This window comes from Lissotriton vulgaris, chromosome 10 (assembly GCF_964263255.1).
Source record: "Lissotriton vulgaris chromosome 10, aLisVul1.2, whole genome shotgun sequence".
NCBI classification, from domain to species: Eukaryota; Metazoa; Chordata; class Amphibia; order Caudata; family Salamandridae; genus Lissotriton; species Lissotriton vulgaris.
In genome coordinates this window covers 59,664,210-59,684,380 of record NC_141698.1, presented here as the reverse complement: position 1 = coordinate 59,684,380, position 20,171 = coordinate 59,664,210, and the positions used below count along the sequence as shown (strand labels likewise).

General features: G+C 44.3%; 1 protein-coding gene across 4 annotated transcripts in view; it reads left to right on the top strand.

Annotated features, from left to right (window-relative positions):
* The window catches only part of RBBP6 (RB binding protein 6, ubiquitin ligase), a 334,867-nt gene that overhangs the window by 8,775 nt on the left and 305,921 nt on the right, over window positions 1-20,171 (top strand). For all 4 annotated transcript variants that reach the window (XM_086940457.1, XM_086940459.1, XM_086940458.1 and 1 more), the window contains exon 2: window positions 8,708-8,807. In XM_086940457.1, coding sequence (XP_086796583.1) covers window positions 8,708-8,807 — 100 coding nt within the window. The remainder of the gene's footprint in view (window positions 1-8,707; window positions 8,808-20,171) is intronic.

The window sequence follows — 20,171 nt, the reverse complement described above, 5'->3', positions numbered from 1 at the left end:
ATAGATGTGCAAAAGTGCTATATATTTGAATTCCTAATTGAATTGCACACAGTTTCTAGTTCAACTGTTGAGTTGGGTAGCATGCCTGTGCTATTTCAAAGCCAAGATGCTTTTTCATTGTGTGCTTGCCATTTACAAATACAAGTTATGGTATATTTAAAGCTGGTATTTGGGTGATTAAAGATTACGATCATAATAAACATATCTTTGACTTGAGTGATAAATGTATGCAGCATTAGGGAGTCTAATTATGACTGATTCCGGTGACATTGCAGCTATGGCTGTTATCTGTTACCTATATAGAGGGATTCCAACATGATAAAGCCTTTTTCTTTTTCCTTTAGTTCTGGCAGCCCTGCCTGACTACCTGAGATGATCACTGCTGATAATTTTGCATGGGATGGCCATTAATTTAATCTTCTCTTGCTTTGGTCAATATTTGAACACTATTAATATTAGAAGCTCATGATTTTCATTGAATTGAAGTTTGAGGCCTCTATGAAATTCCAAAAGAAAATGTTGCATAATCTACTGAAGACTTTTGGGGTTTTATCTCAGAAGGACAGTTGCTGGGTTAATCGGGTGTACAACATTCACTGGAGCAAATTGCAAATCCAAAATTGACTATACTTTTTCCTCCATTAACTAAAAATTCTGCGTTCCGTCTGTGTGCAAAAGAAATGCACTAACCTGCCATCGTAATATTTTTAGGAGCGTTATCAAGAGTCTGAATTTCTGTATAGGATGTTGTGCTAAAAAATGGATAGTGCTGTATGAAGGATGAAGCAATAAGCCTTGTTTACTTCAATTGGTTGAAACAACCTCTCCATATGCAATTTTTTTAGGCTTGTTTGCAACTCTGGTCTCCTGTTCCTCTGGTCTATTTGACAACTAGTTAACATTTATGTTGAACAGAGCTTTGTTTGTACCATTATTTATAGTATCTTTGTAGTGTTGATAAATCCGCTTTTGTAACTCCATGTATTGCCTGTAAGCAGGTCATGGTATACACATGTTGCTTTCTGTGACTTCAAAACTGATCATGCAGTTCGAACTACAGTTGATTAAACGTGCTTCTCAACAGTTACTTCATTACATCGAGTCTCCAAGACCATGCATTTGCTGTCTGGTGCGAGGCATATTGTGGCTTTCCAAAAGCCTGAAGAGGCTGGGAGCTCGACTGCTTACCATCGATTGGCTTTTTTTATTACTCTCGTGTGCCTGCTTCTTATTCTTGTCCAAGCCTATCAGTCCCTCCCATAAAGCATTGCCTCTTTAAAATCTCTTTAATTGGCTGGCTTTGCTTCTTCCATTGCTTTTCAAGCATCTCTTTTTTCCCTTTGTGAAGCACCTCATTAGAGTGCATGTGTTTTTGAATTCTAGCCCTAGTCGTTCTCTCTCCATTCAGTTCGTGTTACTGTTTGTTCCACAAATGCTTACCCTCTCCATGTTTAGGTCTCACCTGAGCCAGCGCTTGCGTTGCTCTGGTGAGACGTTTATTGAGTGGGCTTTAAAAAGACCACAGCTTTTTGTGTGGCCTAGAGCACGCGGTTACGTGCACAGTTACAAGCAGAGGCGCCATCAGGCTTTTCTCTTTTTTTTTTTTTTTCCATCATTTGCCGTCTTGCCGCCCCTTCTTCTCTCTAATCCACCTCTGGGCTGTTATTGTCTCTTATGCTGGATTTAGAGTAATGGGGCATAGACAACACATATTCTGGGCCTGGCGTTCCTCTAAGCTATCCTTCTTCCCAGCCTGATCCATGATGTGTGTCTTCCACCAACTCTCTTTATCGTACTAGGGTAGTTTCAAGTACCAGCGAGACAGGCACAGGCTTAATCATTGGACTTTAACATAAAATTAATTTTAACCAAACTTTTGCAGGAAGGGTAACCAAAATCCTCTGTTTCTTTTAGAGCGGTCTAGCATATCAAGCTTTGCCATGTACCTCGTAGCTAAAACCCAATCTAATAAAGTGGGACTAAGTGGTGAGACCCACAGTTTACATATCTCTCGACGTGCCAACAACATAGCATAAAAAATAAGTCTGACATTATTATTCAAAAAACTATTTTGTAAATCAATTCTCCCAGTAATAATTAATTCAGGGCTTACCTCAATGGGTTGGTTCAAAGATTTGGAGAGAGAATTACTCACATCTAACCAGAATTTCTTGATAATTGGGCAAGACACAAACATATGTAGGTCATCAACATTTGGAGCTTTGCATTTTGGACATCCAACAATCCCTCCTTCTTTAAATTTAGAAAGCCTGTATGGAGACCAGTATGCCCTGTGGATAGTAAACAAAAGATTTCGCCTCAGATTTGCTGGTTTAACAATTCTATATAGCATGCACATAGTTACTTGCCATTGGTCTTCTGTGGCGATCCTTGGCAAGCTTTCCTTCCACAGGGTCTCTGGCAAATCAAATGTTCTCTCTTTTCTCTCTTGTCATGGCTCATTAAGTGCATCGCTCATGGGCACCCTTACAGATCGCAACCACTTTCACTTTAGCAGCCGCGTCACTTTCACGGCTGCGCGGCCACTGCTTGTTTAATTTGGACCCATTTTGTTCGGCTCAGTTTATAACAGCTAATTGCATTACTCTATTTCCATTCCTTTACTAGTGTTTTTCTGCATCCCTGAAAGTCAGCAACGTTTATTTTCCTTTTTCCAACATTGGGTGCCAGCTGTTAAGTTGCCATAGTTAAGTATGATTACGGTTTCCCTTAATTTGCTGTGTACGACTTATGTTTTGCACAGGCCATTAATGTAGGGCACATTTTTTTTTGCTTCGTTACCTTTTAGTGGGAGGACTCCACTCGGTATTCGTATCCCTGACCTTTTAGGCTTGTCCTTTAAACAGAGACCACTAATAAGGACATTTGACACATAGCATGCTGTAATTCATCCTGCTTTAACTTTAAGGATGGCAGTTTCAAAGAAAAACAGAGCGTTCTAATTCCTGTTGGGTTCTCAGTGACCGTTCAGATCAGCTGTCTATGTATTTCTTTCAAGCCCTCGACCAGTTGTATATTTTACTCCCCGATAAAGTACTTCTTTACTGAAGGCCATTTGTCACAAAATTGGGTTATGATGGAATTCTGCGTATATTTTGTTTCTACCTAAATACAGTGTCTGTCCAAACAGGCTGCTCTGTACAGCTTCTAAATGAAGACATCAAACAAGTAACACTGTATACTTTCATATGGTCCACTCTGTGAGCTGCTGAATGGCATTGAGGTTGGCTTGATGTCTGACTTAAGCACTTTCAGCTTGCAACCACTCGTGATTTGATATTGTGAATTTGAATTTATGGTCCATTGACCTGGCCTTCCATACTTTTAAGGGGAGAGGATGTGGCCACACGGCTAGAGCGGTCGACTTAGACAGTGGTGAACCAAGCTCGATTCGCTCAACATCCTGTGATTCTGGGCAAATCACTTAATCTCCTTGTGCCTAACAAAAAAATGTCTGTCTGTAACCAAGATGATGCTCGAGAGGTTGGACCGGAGGTTAACGGCCGTGACGGAGCTCCACTTCTTCCTATGCGGTGCACCACGCAGGCGCGAGGAGAGAATCGGCAGCAGCTGTAGCAACAAGTGAACGGAGAATGGAGCGTTTCCACTCAGTGGCCCAGGGATTTTGATATTCTGAGCTCCCCGGACTGCGGCGGAAATTGGGCAAGGGTTGTTTATCAGCCGGCATCTACCCAGCGAAGAAGCAGGCACAGTGATATGCGGCCCCCTCCCTTAGCTCTGAGCAGCACAGCAGGAGTGGTGAGCGGTATCGGCTCCAGTAGCCGTAGCCTTTGTTTGTTTTAAAAGCTAAGTGGCTACACACCCTATTTAAATCAGACTTCGTATCAGGAGAAGGCGTGGGGGGTAGGCGAGAAATGCTTAGAGTGTATAAGTGCTTTTTAGAGTGCCTCTTTGACTACCGCTCAACATTTTTTGTGGGACTACGTTTCTGGACCTTTCCCCGTTTCCTTTTCCAGGACCTCAGGCCAAAGATAGACTGTTTAACTCTCAAGGTATTACTGGGAAGGCAGTAGGAAGATTCCCGGATGGTTAATAGCGGAGTCTCAGCACCCCACAAACCGGCTTGGTTTCGTGAGCTTGGTGCTATAAGATTCTGGAGGGTTAATGCTGGAAGACTGGTTCAGAGCATAACAGTGGAGAGGCTATATCTCACCGCTATCTGTACAAAGCGAGAGGAGCGGGAGCGAGATTCCTGAAATAAGGAGCTACAGGGGGCAGTCGGTCTTAATAACACTGCTTAGAGATCCAGAGTTGGAAGTAGTCGACAGTAGAACAACTTATGCTCCCCTGAGCTTCTCTGGTGGACCGTTGTATATATCTCATAAGAGTAGTAGTGTCAAAGACTTTTTTGTATGGAGACAGGTAGTCCCGTCATAGCTAATCTGCAGGCCAGTCCTCCCTCAGTCAATTTGGGTAAACCTCCATTAATTGCTCCTGATCCTCTCTCTGTGACTAATAGATACACCCTCCGCAGCCGGGTGGCCAATTTGCCCCAAGTTCATTCTATCACACCTGCCCCTCTCCCAGTAACTCATGTTACAGCTTTAGCCCAGAAGAAAGGGGCTAAGGTGAAAGGGTACAGAGGTAACCACGACATTGGTGATTCAGAAACTCCACCAGGAAAAGGAAAGGGCAGGAAAAAGGTGAAGGGAAGGACCCCTGCTTCCTCTAAGGTTACGCCTTCTCTAAAATCGTTCTACAAGGTTCTCTCCACTAGTACTTGTAGTAAGGCTAGAGATCCAACAAGAACTATGTCATCTCCGACTATGGAAACTCCGAAGGAAGCCACTCAGACCGAGATGCCGGAGAGTGATAAGGTTACATCCATCTCTTCACCTACACAATCGGGTCTTTCTGGCCCCCCTTCCTTAACATCAACAATGTCTCTTACAGTCCATTCGCCCGATCTAGTACACCCAGAGGTGGAACTCTCAAATAGTTTTTCAGCATTGGAAATCCAAGACTAGCAAGCTGGACTAGATGAAGTGGGTATTGTGGATGCCTCTCTGCCTGTATCGGACATTCAGCATACTCCTGTATCTACAGTAGCCTCTGCGGTTACAGCAGCCCCAGGAAGCCCTGCAACTTTAGCAGATATCCTTATGGGTTTGAAAGAAGATCTTGGGAGGCGCTTCGCTACCTTGGAGGCTAATCAACAAGCTATTCAGGCCTCGTGTGAGATGCTAGCTCGTAAGGTCGAGGATGTTTCATTAAGAACGGATGCCCTGGAAGCAGAACTGCCCAAGATTCAGGAAGCGCTAGGAACGTCAGCAATTAACATTGACAATCTGGTCAAGCAGAATCGGGAAATGAGAAGATATAGAGAGGCTGGAAAACCACTCAAGGAAAAACAATATCAAATTTCTAAATATCCCGGAAGATCTTGAGGGCAACGACATCAAAGCATTTATTGTGGCCCAGCTTAAGACTACAGTGTTGAAGGACCCCCCCCCCCCCCCCCCCCCCCCCCCCCTGATACGGCCCAGGAATTATTGGCGGATATTCAAAGAGTGCATCGTGACCCTTTCCGGCGGAATCCTAGTAAAGAAAGACCTAAGAAGATCTTGGCCAACTTTCTCACCTATTCTATTAAGGAGAGGGTTTTATCACTGGGACTGAAAGCTGGTCAGATCAAATCTGCCTCTTTTTCCACTCCCTTCACTTTTCGATCAGATATCTCCCACTTCACGGCATCTAAGCAATGTGAGATGGTCAAGAGACTGGCAACTTTTAATTCTCTGGGGGCTCGCGCGCAAATGAAATTCCCTGCTTCCTTGAGGGTCATTTGGAATAACCATATGTATAATTTCGCCAGGTGGAGGAGGCAGATTACATGATAGAAAAAATCAAAGCTGGGAGTAAAGGGGAGAGTGGAGAAGGTTTGCAGGGGAAGTGTGGCTCAATGATTAGAGCGGCAGACCCTGATGCCTAAGTCTAGCCCGGGACCAGGGTTCAATTCCCCGCCTCGGCGGGTCTTGGGCTCAAAAATTCCACGGACCTGATAATTCTCGCTTCGGTGCCTATTCCAATCATGGAGTCCCACTCTGCAACTCTGGGCAATAGCTTGCTTAATCTCAACAACGGCCCCCACAACGCTAAGGATGCCTGGCCTCCACCTTGGGGGTGACCAGGAGTGGACGCCTCCCAGGGAAAGCCAGGATGGGTTCCACAGCGGTATTCGTACAAGCGCCTTGAGACCCTTGCGGGTGAGTAGTGCGCTATACAAGTATCAATTTTAGGGGTTGATGTCATCCGGGGCAGCTGGGCCCGGGTCTGGGTCAGGGTCAGGGTGAGCGGTAACACTGATTTTCCCTGATGGGTCTATTATGAACTCTAATGGTAGTAATTAGACCCGTTTAGTACATCCATTGATTAAGTTAGATGCTCTATGTAATAATGCAGTAATGCTCTTTTTCTTTTTTCTGCTGGTTTCTTTTCTCTTTTTATTGATTACTTCTTAACACCGTGTAGGGGGGGAGGGCCCATCGTAGAGCATGTTTGCTCAAGAAGAAAAAGAGGGTTCCCCACAGTGGGATGGGGGGTGCTGTTGGGTCACGGGGGGTGATGCAGTGTGGGAAAAAAGTGTCCTTATCTCTACGAACTGTACAAGAAATACTCACGCAAAGCAACATCCTATTATTGTATTGCTCAGTCAGGTGCTGGAGTAAGTGGGGGGGTAGGAGATTACAAAATATGGCGCAGGGTGATATAGGTTTTTATCTTGGAATGTTAATGGGCTTAGATGTCTCCGACGTAGAAGATTGATATTTAAATATCTAGAGCAGTCAGAAGCTAAAGTGATCTTGCTCCAGGAAACCCATCTGTCATCTGTAGAAGCTAAAAAGGCCTTTGGGAGAGTTAGATGGATTGATGCTTTTTGCTATTCAGATAAATCCGTCACTAATAAAGGGGTAGCGATATTAGTTAAAGGTGGCTGTGGCGGCTCAATAAAATCACTCTTAACTGACCATTCAGGCAGATGAGTCCAAGCTCTGATTAATATTAGGGGGAGGGATCTGACTGCGGTTTCATTTTATGGCCCCAATATAGACGATCCGATATATATACATAAGGTCCAGGACAACCTGTCAGGAGTCCAAAAAAAATAAAAAGATGGTGCTCATGTAAAGCTCTCCGATACCTTCGGGTCAAGTTCGCGCTATATAAAACTCCGGGGAAAATAAATGACGCCTTGGGCGGAACACAATTTTATACGTTTGCAGCCTTGTTCTCAGAAAAGGAACCTGTATGAGATTTACTTTTTTTGTTTAGTACAAGCATTTGCAATGCAATAGGTCTCGTATTTTCTAAACTTTGACCTATTTATGTGCATTTCGTACTTCTAGTCTGTTTTCAAAACTCCTAAATAGAAAATATTGTCATTTACAATTTCAATAGCTCAATCTTGCAAACGAGAGACCTATTGCATTGCTAATGCTTGTTCCTGTGTGCTTTTCCCTATTGCTACCCTCACCTGCGTCTGCTGTTTTGAATGTTGCTTTTGCTTCCACCCACCCCCATTGTATAGGCATCTCCTCAGGACCTCCTGTTTTCGCGTTTCCTCCCATGTTGCTTTACCCCTACCCGCTTAAACGCGTTTTTTCAGTTTTATTAAAAATAGTTACTGATCCAACTGGGATAGGGAACTAAAAAGTCACCACAAATTTGTAAGCGTGTTGGAATGACCTACTAAAAGTCCAGGACTGCTGTGTTGGAGGATTTGTTTGAGCAACTTTAGCATGCTGTGCATAGAGGCTAAAGAGAATTAGCAAAGTCATTAGGTTTCAGTGGCGATATTGGCTTTTCCAATGCTTGTTTTGCAGCTTGCGTTTCATGAAATAGTTGCTATACGTAACTAAATGGTCCCAAATGTATTAAATGTATTTACTCCAGCATATGAGTGATTTGGTCCATCCCGAATTTTAGAGGCTTACTTGATATTTCCTGTTACATGCAAGTAACAAAGTCCTCTTTCTCGAGTTACTAAAGGGTTTAAATAATCTAAGTCTAAGTTGTTTTTGATGCTTGTTATTGTTCGAATAGTTTTATACTCTTATGTTTTGCATTCCAATCTAATTGATGTATTGTTTTAATTTGTACTATTTTTTTCTTTGCTGTTTCTATACAATTCAGTGTTATTTTATTGCTTCTCCTCAATAAAATACTTTTGAACTTAAAATAATCTAAGTCTATATATTTTGAAAGAGCACCATTATTTCCAGAGCAAAATTTGTATCTGTTGATTTAGCATATAATACATAATCATAAAAGTTGTGCAGAGAATCGATGGATGATTAAAGTTTTTGTTGGTTCGGTGCTGATGCTGTTTAGCGGCAATCACTTAGCCATATATTATCTTCTCTGCTGTGGGTCCCTAGCGTTAAACTAAACAATCTCGAACATCCTATCCTACAGCGCTGTGAACGTGTGAATGTTCATTTATCAGCACAAGGTTTGTGTGTGTGTTTATTTCTCTAATTTGATTATGTAAATCCTGTCATTTGGCTATAAGCTGTGGGGTAGCACAGCCTCAAAGATCGAGGCAAAGCTCTGAATGTCACTTGCTTAGTTATAGGAATTCTGAGATGCTTTGAGTTGTTTTGTAGTTCTGCTTTACTGTCAGCATGGTTTCACATACCATAGTGCACTTTTTTTTATTCCATAGAATACACTGATGATCTAGCCCTGATCCCGAAGAACTCGTCTGTCATCGTTAGGAGAATTCCTATTGGAGGAGTTAAATCTACAACCAAAACATTTGTCATGTACGTATTTGAGTTAATATTATATGCACTGTGTGAGTGACCTATTTCTTTTTATTATTTTTTTGTTAATCTTTTGAGGTGTGTATTGCAGATGGTGATTTACAGAAGCAGTCTACCCCCAATGTGACTGTATAGTTGAAATCGGCTTGAATGAATGAGAAATTATAATTTACAGTAGAGTTTAGGCGGTTTAATGCTTTGAGGGGCAAGCTATATTCTCTGTGAAAAGAGAATTAAGTTGGCAATCAAAAATCAAAGCGATACTCCCTGATTTCCCATCAACCTGAACCAACGCCACTGTTTTGTAATTCTGGATCCCAAAGAGTGATACAAATGCCACAGCAATTGCTGCATCAGTCAGACCCTTTTTAACCGCCAAAATATGAGCCCAAAAATTAGTTCCTGAGCAATCTAGAACAAAAAATCATGAAAAGTCCATTTGGTATTGCCCTTGAATAGACTTCTTCCTTTTGCCATTGTTTTAATGTGCGTGTAAGCCAAAATGCTTGGCAATTGGCCAAACTTTTCTGTAGCTGACTAACTGAAACATCCTTTTTCCTAAGTGCTTAGTAGTTGCTTTTCCATATTGTAATTGTCTCCAATAACTTGTTTCTGTGCAGACCCCTTTTTCAACCCCCCTTAAAATACACACAGTTCGGTGTTGCTTGCCTATTAAACAATTTAACTGTGGTGGAATAACCCACCTCCTTAAACAGCTTAATATTTTTCATTAGAAAAAAGTCACTTATTTTCATAGACCATACAGAGCGCAAATTAAACCGTGTATTCCAGTCTGGTTACATTTATAAAATTCGAATAGTCAACCAGAACGTCTGCCTATTTTATTGTGCTTTCTTTTAAAAAAGAAAACACTTCAAATGTGAGCATATGGGCATCTCTTCAGTAAGTTATGCTTCAGTGTGGTCCAAACTGTACACGACTGAGTTTTCGTTGTGGCCACTGGTCAAAAAGTGTGGTCATTTAGGATTATACTACCATGAAGTTGGTGACATACATAATACTAGTAACCAATTTTTCATTTTCTAGAGTGCTTTCGAAAAGGTACCTTGCTGGGTGGAAGAAGCTATTTCTTTTCAAGAGTCAGTTTTGAAATACATTTTCAGTTTAGAATGTGGCCAAGTCACTGCTTTTGTGCCTTATTGGCAAATGTTGTTGCAGTAGCCATCCTCCAATTCATCCCAAGAAAATAATATCCTTGTGGGCTGGGTGTCTACTTTCCTAATGTCAGAAGCACAGGCTATCTTTGAGATCTTCCAGACCTTTTCAGCAAATTCCCTCGGTGTGACTGGTCGTGAGAGTGGTACAGGCAGCATAGGCACTGCTTTTGTTCGTGGTCTGCCTAAACTCTCCTAAAACAGGCAGCACAGCTCCTAAAGATATCCCCCCCCCCTTTCTTAGGCACGTTTAGCCATGTTATCAAAAGTTTACATTTTCTGGCACAAACGTCCCTGAAACAAGACCTCTTATGCACCAAAGAATGTAATGTCTTGTGGGGATTTCCAGATTCAGTCAAAATACACTAATGTTGGAGGTACTGGTTCACACAGGACTTGTAGTGCAGTGCTGAGCGCATTTACCTCATTGGCTACATTTGGACAGTGTACGGTGAGGTGAGCATACTATACAGCGCACATGGTTTACCAAGAACATAGAGGGGCTTGGAGCCTGCCCATTGCTTACCATTTTCTGGTTCGCTTTCCTTTTAATGCTCATTTGCATGCTTATTTGTTTCAACTTGTCTTATGTTTGTCCCTTAAATGGAGCATTGCCTCTTTACAATCTTTGACTGGCATTGTTGTTTCCACTACATGATTTTTAAGCACTACTTGTTTCTTTTGTGAACTACTCCATTAAAATGCCTTAGTTTTCAAACTGTCTCCCTCTGGAATATATCTGTGTTGCTGTTTGGCCCCACCCTATTGCGCTCACCTATGTACGCTCCCCATTGCACCCCCCCCCCCCAGTTGCATCCTTGCGTTGCTTCCTTCAAGTTCCATGTAGCTGCTTTTGCTGTAGCCCTCCACCCGTATTACTTTCCCATCTCCTGTGTTGCTCCCATCAATCTGTACCCCTTGTTGCTTTACCCCCACATTTTCTTTTCTTTAGTTACTGCTCCAACTTTGTCGGTAACAAAAATTTTTTTTTTTTTTTTTACACAAAGCCAATAGGTCTTGTCTTAGCAAGAGTTATTGATTTTGACAATGTGTTTTTACCATGTTGTACACCGTGTGGTGTTCAGGAGAGTAAGGTGGAGGGTTGTGGGGTGCGATAGAGTGGAGATTAGTGTTGTGCGGTGTCCTACAGTGGCAGGGAGTGGCCTAGTTCGTGAAGTGGGCTGTCATAGTGGTGTAGAGGAAGTTGCACGAAGTTGGGGTGCTGTTGAGAGGAATAGAAGTGTGGAGTGTTGTAAGAAAGTGCCCTCTTTTTGCATGATTCCCCCCCACTTTTCTGCCAAACTGCTGATGTACTTTGACTGAGTGTGCCCTGCCAAACAGGTACCCAGAGCCTATGTTCTGTCCCTAAAACTGCATGAAGACCAAACCCAATTGGCACTCTTTGGCCACAGGTCAGTCCTTTCTAAATTGTACCATAGGTACTGTGGGCAAGGAAGGCCTCTAAGGGCTGCCGCACTTATTGTGCCACCATGGAGGACCTGTATATATGTGTGTGTATGTGTATGTGTGTGTATGTATATATATATATATATATATATATATATATATATATATATATATATATATATATATATATATATATATATATACACACTTTTTTTTTTTTTTTTTGCAGGCTGCTTGCTTTACTGCAGAACAAAGTGAAGTCGAGATGGCATGCATCCCTGTGTGCCATGCCTACAACCCACTGCCACCCCTCTGGCTAGGTGAACTAGATCAGTGGTGAGGGTACAGGCGCGTGAGCCCTGTACCCCTACGGTGTCTAAGCCAATTCTTAGACTTTGTAATAGCAGTAATGCTATTAAGAGTAAATGGGACTGGAAGTTTGTCATTACGAACTCCACAGCACCATAATTGCTTTATTGAAAACTGGAAAGTTTGGTATTGAACTTCTCAGCACATTGAAACTACACTGCTGCCAGTGTGGTATTTAATGAAAAATGCACTCTGAGGTCATCTTAGAGATGTCCCCTGAAAAACTACCTAACTCTAGTGTCCTGGCTGAGTGGCTGCTCGCCAGCTGCCACCACCAAACCCGTTTCTGGACCCCTGGGTTGAGAGCCTGCCGCTCTCGGGGGTCTGGAACAATGCATATGCTAGGACAAGGTGCCAAGCCTCCTCCCCGAGGATGGGTAGGGTCCACGAAGGGGAAGCTTCAAAGGCTTGATGCTTTTGTGGGCTACCCCAGCCATTTGCTGCTTCCAGCAGCTGGCCCCCGCTCTGGGTAAGGGAATTGGTGGGAAAACCAAGGGAGGTGTGCCCACCTTTGCCAACCCCACTCATCACATGGGGGAGGTGAGGTGAAGCACAATTGTTGCTCCCATCGTGCAGATGGGGGACCCAGCCAACCAGAGAGGCATATGCCCCACTACCACTGGAGGGTGGCATAATAGGGGGTGTACCCACCCCAAGGAAGGGACCCATTGGTCCTGACCTTTACTTGCCTGTAATGCCTCTAAATCTAGTATTTTGGGGCAACCCCAAACCTTGCCGTCTCAGACAAGAACCGACCGAAAGAGATGGTCCAAAGAAGCTGTACTGTGAGGAGGATGCCCACTGACTTGGCCACAGCCCTACCAGTCCTCCTGCACCTCAAATCTGCTCCAGCGATATCCCGTTGTGTCCAGTAGCTTCAAGAAGCAGAAGGACCTGCCCGGCCTTCCAAACCCAGGACTGTGTCTCCTGTGAGCACCTGATTTGCTCACCAACAGACTCTGGCCCCAGCCAAAACCATGAGTCTGCAGCAGACTCCTACAGCCCAAGTTAGTGGCCCAACACCCTGAGTAGGTATCCACAGCGACCTGGAGTTGAGATATGGTGACCTCTGACCTGCCTTGACTCGCCAAACGACACCTGCTGTCTTTCTGGAGGACCCCCATGACTGCAGCTGATAAAACCCAACGTTTAAAGACACCCCTGCACCCGACGTCCCACGGCCTTGAGTGGCCCAACAAACTGTCCCAGCATCGCTTGGTATCCCAACTTACCTCTCCAACCGATGGGCACCTCCAGAAAATCTTCGTCCCTGAGCCTGCATTCTTTGTTACAACCCGAGAATCCCCATTGAAAACGGGGCACCCAGCGCCAAAACTGCACCCTGCATCCAGCCGCCCCTGTACTGCTGCAGGTGTACTTTGGGTTCTAACTCTGATTCCCCCTTTGCCCTGAGCCTAACACCATGAGCTTTGCTCCCAAAACCTTGTGGCCTGCTTGTGAGCAGCCACCAACCAGAGGCCCCTATCCCCCAGTGGCTAACATTGGGCTTCAAATACTATGCGTCTGGCTGCCCTAGTGCAGCTGAGGGTGTTTCAAGAGTGCATCCTTGACGCTAGGGGAACCCTGGTTCTAACCCCAGAATACAAACTCTCTCAAATAAGTACTTGCCTGCAAACCAATAACTTAATTTCCTTCCCTAGGTTTGCATTGATTGCTTATCTTAAATTGTTCTCTGTATGGAGTTGGTTTGTATGGAACACTGAAAAACTGAATATGTACTAAAAGTGAATTACTTACCTTTTGTCAAGGAGATGTCTCAGTGTGATATCTAGGCATCTCACACTGATTAGCAAAAGTAATTGAAAAGTATTCTAAAAAGTAACATACCTAGTAATCTGTAAAGTAACTGATAAGTAATTTTGAACTGTTGACTTACCTGTAATACGACATTTTTTGATACAAATTGGTCTGAGTTCAGTCTTTAAGTGTGTGACATCATTTGCTACCTGAGCGTGTTTAACACTACCCTCTGATAAAGCCTTACTGGTCACCCACACTATCGCAAATAAGAGTACGGTGCTATCTACTTTTATCTCTGCCTACTTTTGGGTTTCGGCTGGACTCACAAACTATACCTCATTTAGGTATAGTATATACAGAGCCAGCTTCCTACAAGTGTACTATGTGTGGTAGTGCTCTGCCATTAAAAACACATTTAGAATTGGAATGGCCATTATATATTCACATTCGGTTTTGCTGATCAAACAATACTGTGCGCAATGGATTTGGGGGAATGGCATCACCTTGTGTATTGACTTTGTTTTGATCATATTGAAATTTTTCCACCACACTTCAAAATGACTAAAAAACCAAAGTGCTTCGTTTGTGCTTTCCTAACTGAAATATCTTTTGAAATATTTTCATAGTTAATTTAGACATTTACACTTGGCTGTATGCTAGAAAAAAGCCTTTATTAAGTTAAATACATTTGCAAAGCGCACAGTACCCAAAGGTGTCATGTCACTATCAAAACCAAGAACCTATGGCAGGGAGAGCAAATGAGAGGAAACAATTCACCCCTTTTACACTCCCGATTGTCACGTAAAGACTCTTTTTAAAGTCTGAGAAAGAAGCTCCCCCTGAAGACGGAGCCTGACATTTGGCCTTTGTCTGCACAGCAAATGTGTCAAGATAAGAAGAAAATGTAAAGGCCTGTTTACAGAAAATGAGCACTTTAGGAAGAATGCAGTAAATAGGCTATGCTCCACGGGAAGGACCAAGAGATGATGGTGGTTCTAAAACAAGTGAAAGTCGGCAAATGGAAACCAGCATTGGCATAGTCAATAGGTCTCGCCTTTAGAACCTTATGCGTTTAGTTATTCAGCACAATAGCCTTGGTGCAACGACATCAACTGTTGCATGGCTAAACAGTTATAAGTTCCCAAAGGCGAGACCTTTTGGCTATGTCAATGCTTGTTCTGGGTGGGGTAGAGAACCATACCCAGTTTTTCTGGATGGTCATTCTGGCTGAAAAAATGGTACAGAAGCAGCCTAATTTGCCTTTTTTTTAAAAGGAGGGAAAAAATGCCCTCCTCCCCATTACCCCACCCACAGGTCCACACTTAACACCTGCTCAGACCAGGCGGCACATGTGTGCGTTAAAACCCATTCCATGTGGTTTTACGTCTAGAAAAATCAGTGCCCCATGTTATGGGATTTTACCTACAATTGCATGATACTGTTGCAGATTGCGGGATGGTAATTGTAAGATCGCATGCGACTTTACCCGCACCCAGTTTGATGCAACTTGTATTCAGGCCCTAGGAGAGAATCTCTTTCATTCTGCCACTAGGTGGCAGAGGTTCGCAATAGTTGATACCAGCAGAGGCAAACGTAAATTACCTGAGTTACCACAAGTGACTAACTTCATTTTCTTGCAAGCCTGATCGATGCTGGGGTTCCAGATAGGCTCCCAGTGTTGATTTGCAGAACTCCCTGTAAATATGAATCACGCAATCCAATACAAAAACCTTTATACCTATGCCAGTTTTGTCCTCCTTCGAAGAACTTACATAGATGGTTTTATCTTTGGAAATACTTGCAATTAAATCTTCTCAAAACGCGATAAACCTAGGGAAAAAGATAGGAGAGAGAGAGTAAGAGCGGGAAAGAACGGGAGAGACAAAGAGAGAAAGCAAGCAGAGAGCCCGGGAGTGGTGCGTGCGCACACAGTCTGCTCATTTTCAAGCATTGCACTCATGCTTGTGGCGCTCCCCTGCTCGCTCCCGCAAGGTGGATGCCGCCACAAGCACGAGTGTGTGATTGAAAATGTGCAGAGCGATGGCTAAATGCCCTCCTATGCTGGGCGCAGGCGAGACCTAAAAAAGCAAATGTGAGTTACAAACAACAAAGCTAATCAGAACTGGCTGCAACAGTGCATCCATGTGCACACCCCAAGCCCATTCACTCTTACAACATGACCAGAATTCCGCCCCTTGTTTTAATGAAGTCCTCAGGCAGAGTAAATGCTCTTGCAAGCTCCTAGGAAGGTTATGGCAAACTTTAATCCGGAGGCTAAAATTATATACCAGAAGGCCCTAAATCGCTTTCCCGTCCTCTATTGCCAGGCATTATACATCCTCTATGGAATGGACAAGCCAACTTGCAGCCTTTTTCCATGATAAGATCAGTCATCCTGGACTCTTTAGCAGAGAAACTCCCTGTGGATGGAATTTACTCTATTATTTAACACCTGGAGCCCCTGTTGAGGGTCCATCGCTAGTACAGTTTCCCCCTTCTCCAACTGGAGATTTCCTTGAAGATTGAAATGCCTTAAGTCTGGCTGTCCCTCGTACCCATGCCCAGCAGATAAAGTGCCAAAATCCTTCCACTGTTAAAAAAAAAAGACCCCTGGTAGCAGCTAACTACAGACCCATTTCACTTCTCCCTTTTTTCTCTAAAACTTTATAGAAATACATCAAATTAGTCATTTCTGAATATGTGGAAAATAATAATCTCTTCTATCGGAGCCAGTTGTGGTTCAAATCCAATTTTAGCACGGAGACAGCTCTTCTCCAAATCTCAGAATCGATCAAGGAGAAGCTTGATAAGGGGGACAAAGCTATGTTAATTCTACTGGACCTCTTTGCGACTAACGATACCGTGCCACATGACAGACTCCTGCAAAGGTTGCAGGATTGCGGTCTTGGTGGCAAGGTTCGGAATAGTTCTCCTTGGAGGATAGACATCGAGTAGTCCCTTATGCCGTTCCCATCCCTTCCATGAAGGTGGGAGTCCCTCCGGGCTGAATTCTGCGCCCCACACTTTTCAACCTTTTATATATATCTCCCCTTGCTCCTCTTGCAGAAGCCTGCGGCGCTAAAGTGATGTCCTTTTGCTAACATGCAGCTTCTATTCACCTGTTACAAGGGTGCAGACTTTGTAGGTGAAAAGATCAACCAATGTCTCACTAGTGTCTTTGCATGGCTAAGGGAGAACCAGCTCAAATGCATCTCGAAGAAATCTGAGGTTATTTTCTTCACTTCCCCACCCATGGATGAGTGGAAACAATGGTGGGCATCGGCCATGTCGTCACCCCTCTGTTTGATCAAGAACCAGAGTGTTGAGATGGATGACACACTGTCTGTGAAAGAGCAAATCCAGTCAGTCGCAGGATTCTGGTTAGTCGTCCTGCGGATGCTCAAAAAAATCTCTCCCCCCCCCCCCCCTGCACCATAGGAAGACTGTTGCCCTTATTGTTTTCGGACTGAACTGTCCATGTCTTATATCTGGGCCTCCTGGAATACCTTTTTAGAATTAAATCCATTTTTTATTAGCAGAGCACACCGCATGACAGTACAATGCATCCTTGCCTACAACCCCGCTGGCCAGCTGCATAGAAGTAATGAGGGCAGAGAAGAGCCAATGGATTACCGGCTGTCTCTATAGATATAGATCACACAGTATGCTGCCTACAACCAATCAGGGGCCGGCCACATTCAATGAGAAGAAACATTAAAAAAATCCAAGCTTCATGTAATTTGAAAATTAGAGATGGTCTGCAGCAAGCAGAGCATGCAAGTGCCTGGTGAGCCAAGGACTCGCTATAGCAAGCCTGGGGTGTTAAGGTCTGCCTTTTAAGAAAAGTGCAAATGACATAAAAGGAACATGAATAGGTCTATATTTAAGGGCCCAGAAACCCTCCTTCCACCCCCTTGCCAACCCTCTCCAGGTGAGCCAGTGATTAAACTTATGTGAATGGGTGTGGACTGGTGTGGTAGCTACTAACATCGCATGTCCCTAAGAACACAAGATGGGCATATATGTACTATCCACCCCCTAACCTTGCAGAATCCGTTTCAAAATCCATAGGTAAGCAGGGCATTTCAGTCACCAACACTCTGTAGTTAGGATGGAAATAAAGGGGACCCATATCTTAGCGTATTAGGATTTGTCCCCTAGGGTGGCAATGGGCAGTCCCTGCCCAGAAAGGACCACAGCTGGTGAAGCCTTTGTGTGTGATCCAGGATCCTGTTTGTTTCCCAGACCGATAAAAGAGCCCGGTGAGCAGCATTCAGTGCCAGGGCAATCTGTCTACCCTGGGTAAAACGCAATGGGAAAGTCGGGGAGTTGGGAAATCCTAAAATGATATATGCAGGGAATCTGGGGTTGGTAGTGTCGAAAGCTTCATCTAGCTCATCTAGGATCTTATCCCAGTATCTCATGAGCTTCGGACAGTTCCACAGCAAATGAAGGGGGGTACCTGGACTCCGCCTCGCCAACAGAGACCATGGCACTGAGAGTTTCATTTAGTTAAACGAACTGGGGTGTAATAACAGTAGGATCTGGTAGTCCGAACCCCACTAGTAGTCTGAGAGCGAAAACTGTACATTTCCGCAAAGTTTGCGACCCCCCCCCCCCCTTTTTATAAAAAAACAAAAGCCACCTTTGGGACGTGAGCATTGACCTGCTGACCAAGAGGCGTATTAGATGGCAAGTCAACAGGTGCAGCATTTGCACATGAAGGAAGTGGTCCGAGGCGGCAAGGCCATAATCCGCCTGAAGCAGCTCAAAGGGAATATGACCCTGGAGGTCAAACAAATGCCTCAAGCGCTTGCAACCACCCGCTAACCACTGTAAACTTACCCCTTTATCCTTCCCAAGAGTGAAATGAGGGTTCGAAAAAATAGGAGACCTAGGTGAAGGGAATGTTGTGAGGTTTGCTCACCTGGACACTCTATCCCATACTAACATGGTGGTTTGTGTGACTGGCGATGAATATAGTCCCCAAGAACGTGACTGCATAGATAGACAAACTTCCTTCCAGATGTTAAGACCAGCCACTGTCTGATCCATAAATTCCCAATGTTTCTCCGTCCTGGGACGGTTCCATTCCTCTAGTTAGTGCAGCAAAGAGGCCTGAAAATTTCGAGTGATATTTGGCAATGCAAGGCCACCTTCCTTTTTAGGGAGTTGCAACAGACTTCTGTAACCTGGGGGAGTCCGTACACCAAATGAAACTATCTTTTTGTATGTTCAAGAGCGTATTCGATGGGGGTATTGGGGGGGGGGGGGTGAAAATATATAGGGCCCGCGGTAGGACATTCATTTTAACCGCAGCTAATCTCCCAAGCCACGATAGAGGCAGACGTTGCCACTGAGCTAGATCCTTACGGATGCGAGAGAACAAAGCAGTATAATTTTCTTCCACTCTTACCAAGACTCTTATGAAGCACCAGCCCCAGGTATGTTATGCCACCCGTCACCCAGTCTAAGTCACATTGGGCGCGCAAGGTGTCCACTGTTTGCGTTGCGGTTAGATTAAGTACCTGTGATTTCTGTAGGTTCTTTTAAATCCAGAGACCCGACCAAAGGCATTCAGGTCCTCTACAATGGCCTGCAAAGAAGTCAAGGGTTGTGCCACCCTAAAAAAATTACATAAAGGCTAATTGAATGGCGATTGGCACCAAAGGGGACGCCCAGCGCTTGTAGATTGTTCCTTAGTTTTTGAGCAAAGGGCTCCATGTATGGAGCAAAGAGCCCAGTCTGGTGCCTCTCCCCACTGCAAGATCGCCCGAGAGTATCCCATTTACCTTGACTGCAGCAGTTGGAGTGCTCGCTACCCATTTGCGGAACTTCACTCCCAAGACAAAGCGCTCCAGAGTGGCAAACAAGTACAGCCAGTGCACGCAGTCGAATGCCTTATCAACGTCAACTGCCAGCAGCAGCGCCTCTTCTTTGTCGATCAGGTAACAAATCAGTTTAGTGTTGTCCCCACTTTGTCTATTCGGGATAAAGCCTGACTGGTCTTGGTCTATCAAACTGGGCATCCGAGGGTTCAGCCTGTGGGCCAGAAAGCTAGAGAACAACTTTGAGTCAATATTTAACAAATAAATCAGCCTGTAGGAGCTGCAAAACAGAGGGTCCGTCCCCGGTTTGAGAATGACCAAGATTGTCACCTGTAACATCGAAGCCATGAGAGTACCTGTATCTACGGACCCCCCACCCCTTTTGGTCCCACAAAATATTTGCTTTAACCGGCTCACTGCGTGTTCAGCCCTATCCATGTCCAGACGCTTCAGCTGGAGCCGCTCTCTCTCCAGTTGGTGCCAGACCCGGGGGTGCCCATGAATTTCCTCGAGTTCTGTAACTTTGGATTCTAGTTCCTATCACTTGGCCTGTCTGGTTTTATTATCACAAGCCGCTTTAGCGATCAGTGCCCCCCCCTTGAATCCAGCTTAAGAGTCTCCCAAACAGAGGCTAAAGCAGTGGAACCATCATCGTTCAGTGCTATGTAGACCATCGATGTACGCCGAAGGTCCTCAACCACTTTGTGGGACCGCAATATGGAGTCCCTCAGGCGCCAGTGTGGAGATAAGGGATTCAAGGGAGGTAGACTTAGTCAGTGTTGTGTGCGTGGTCAGAAAGAGACCGGGCTTCGATGGTTGATGCC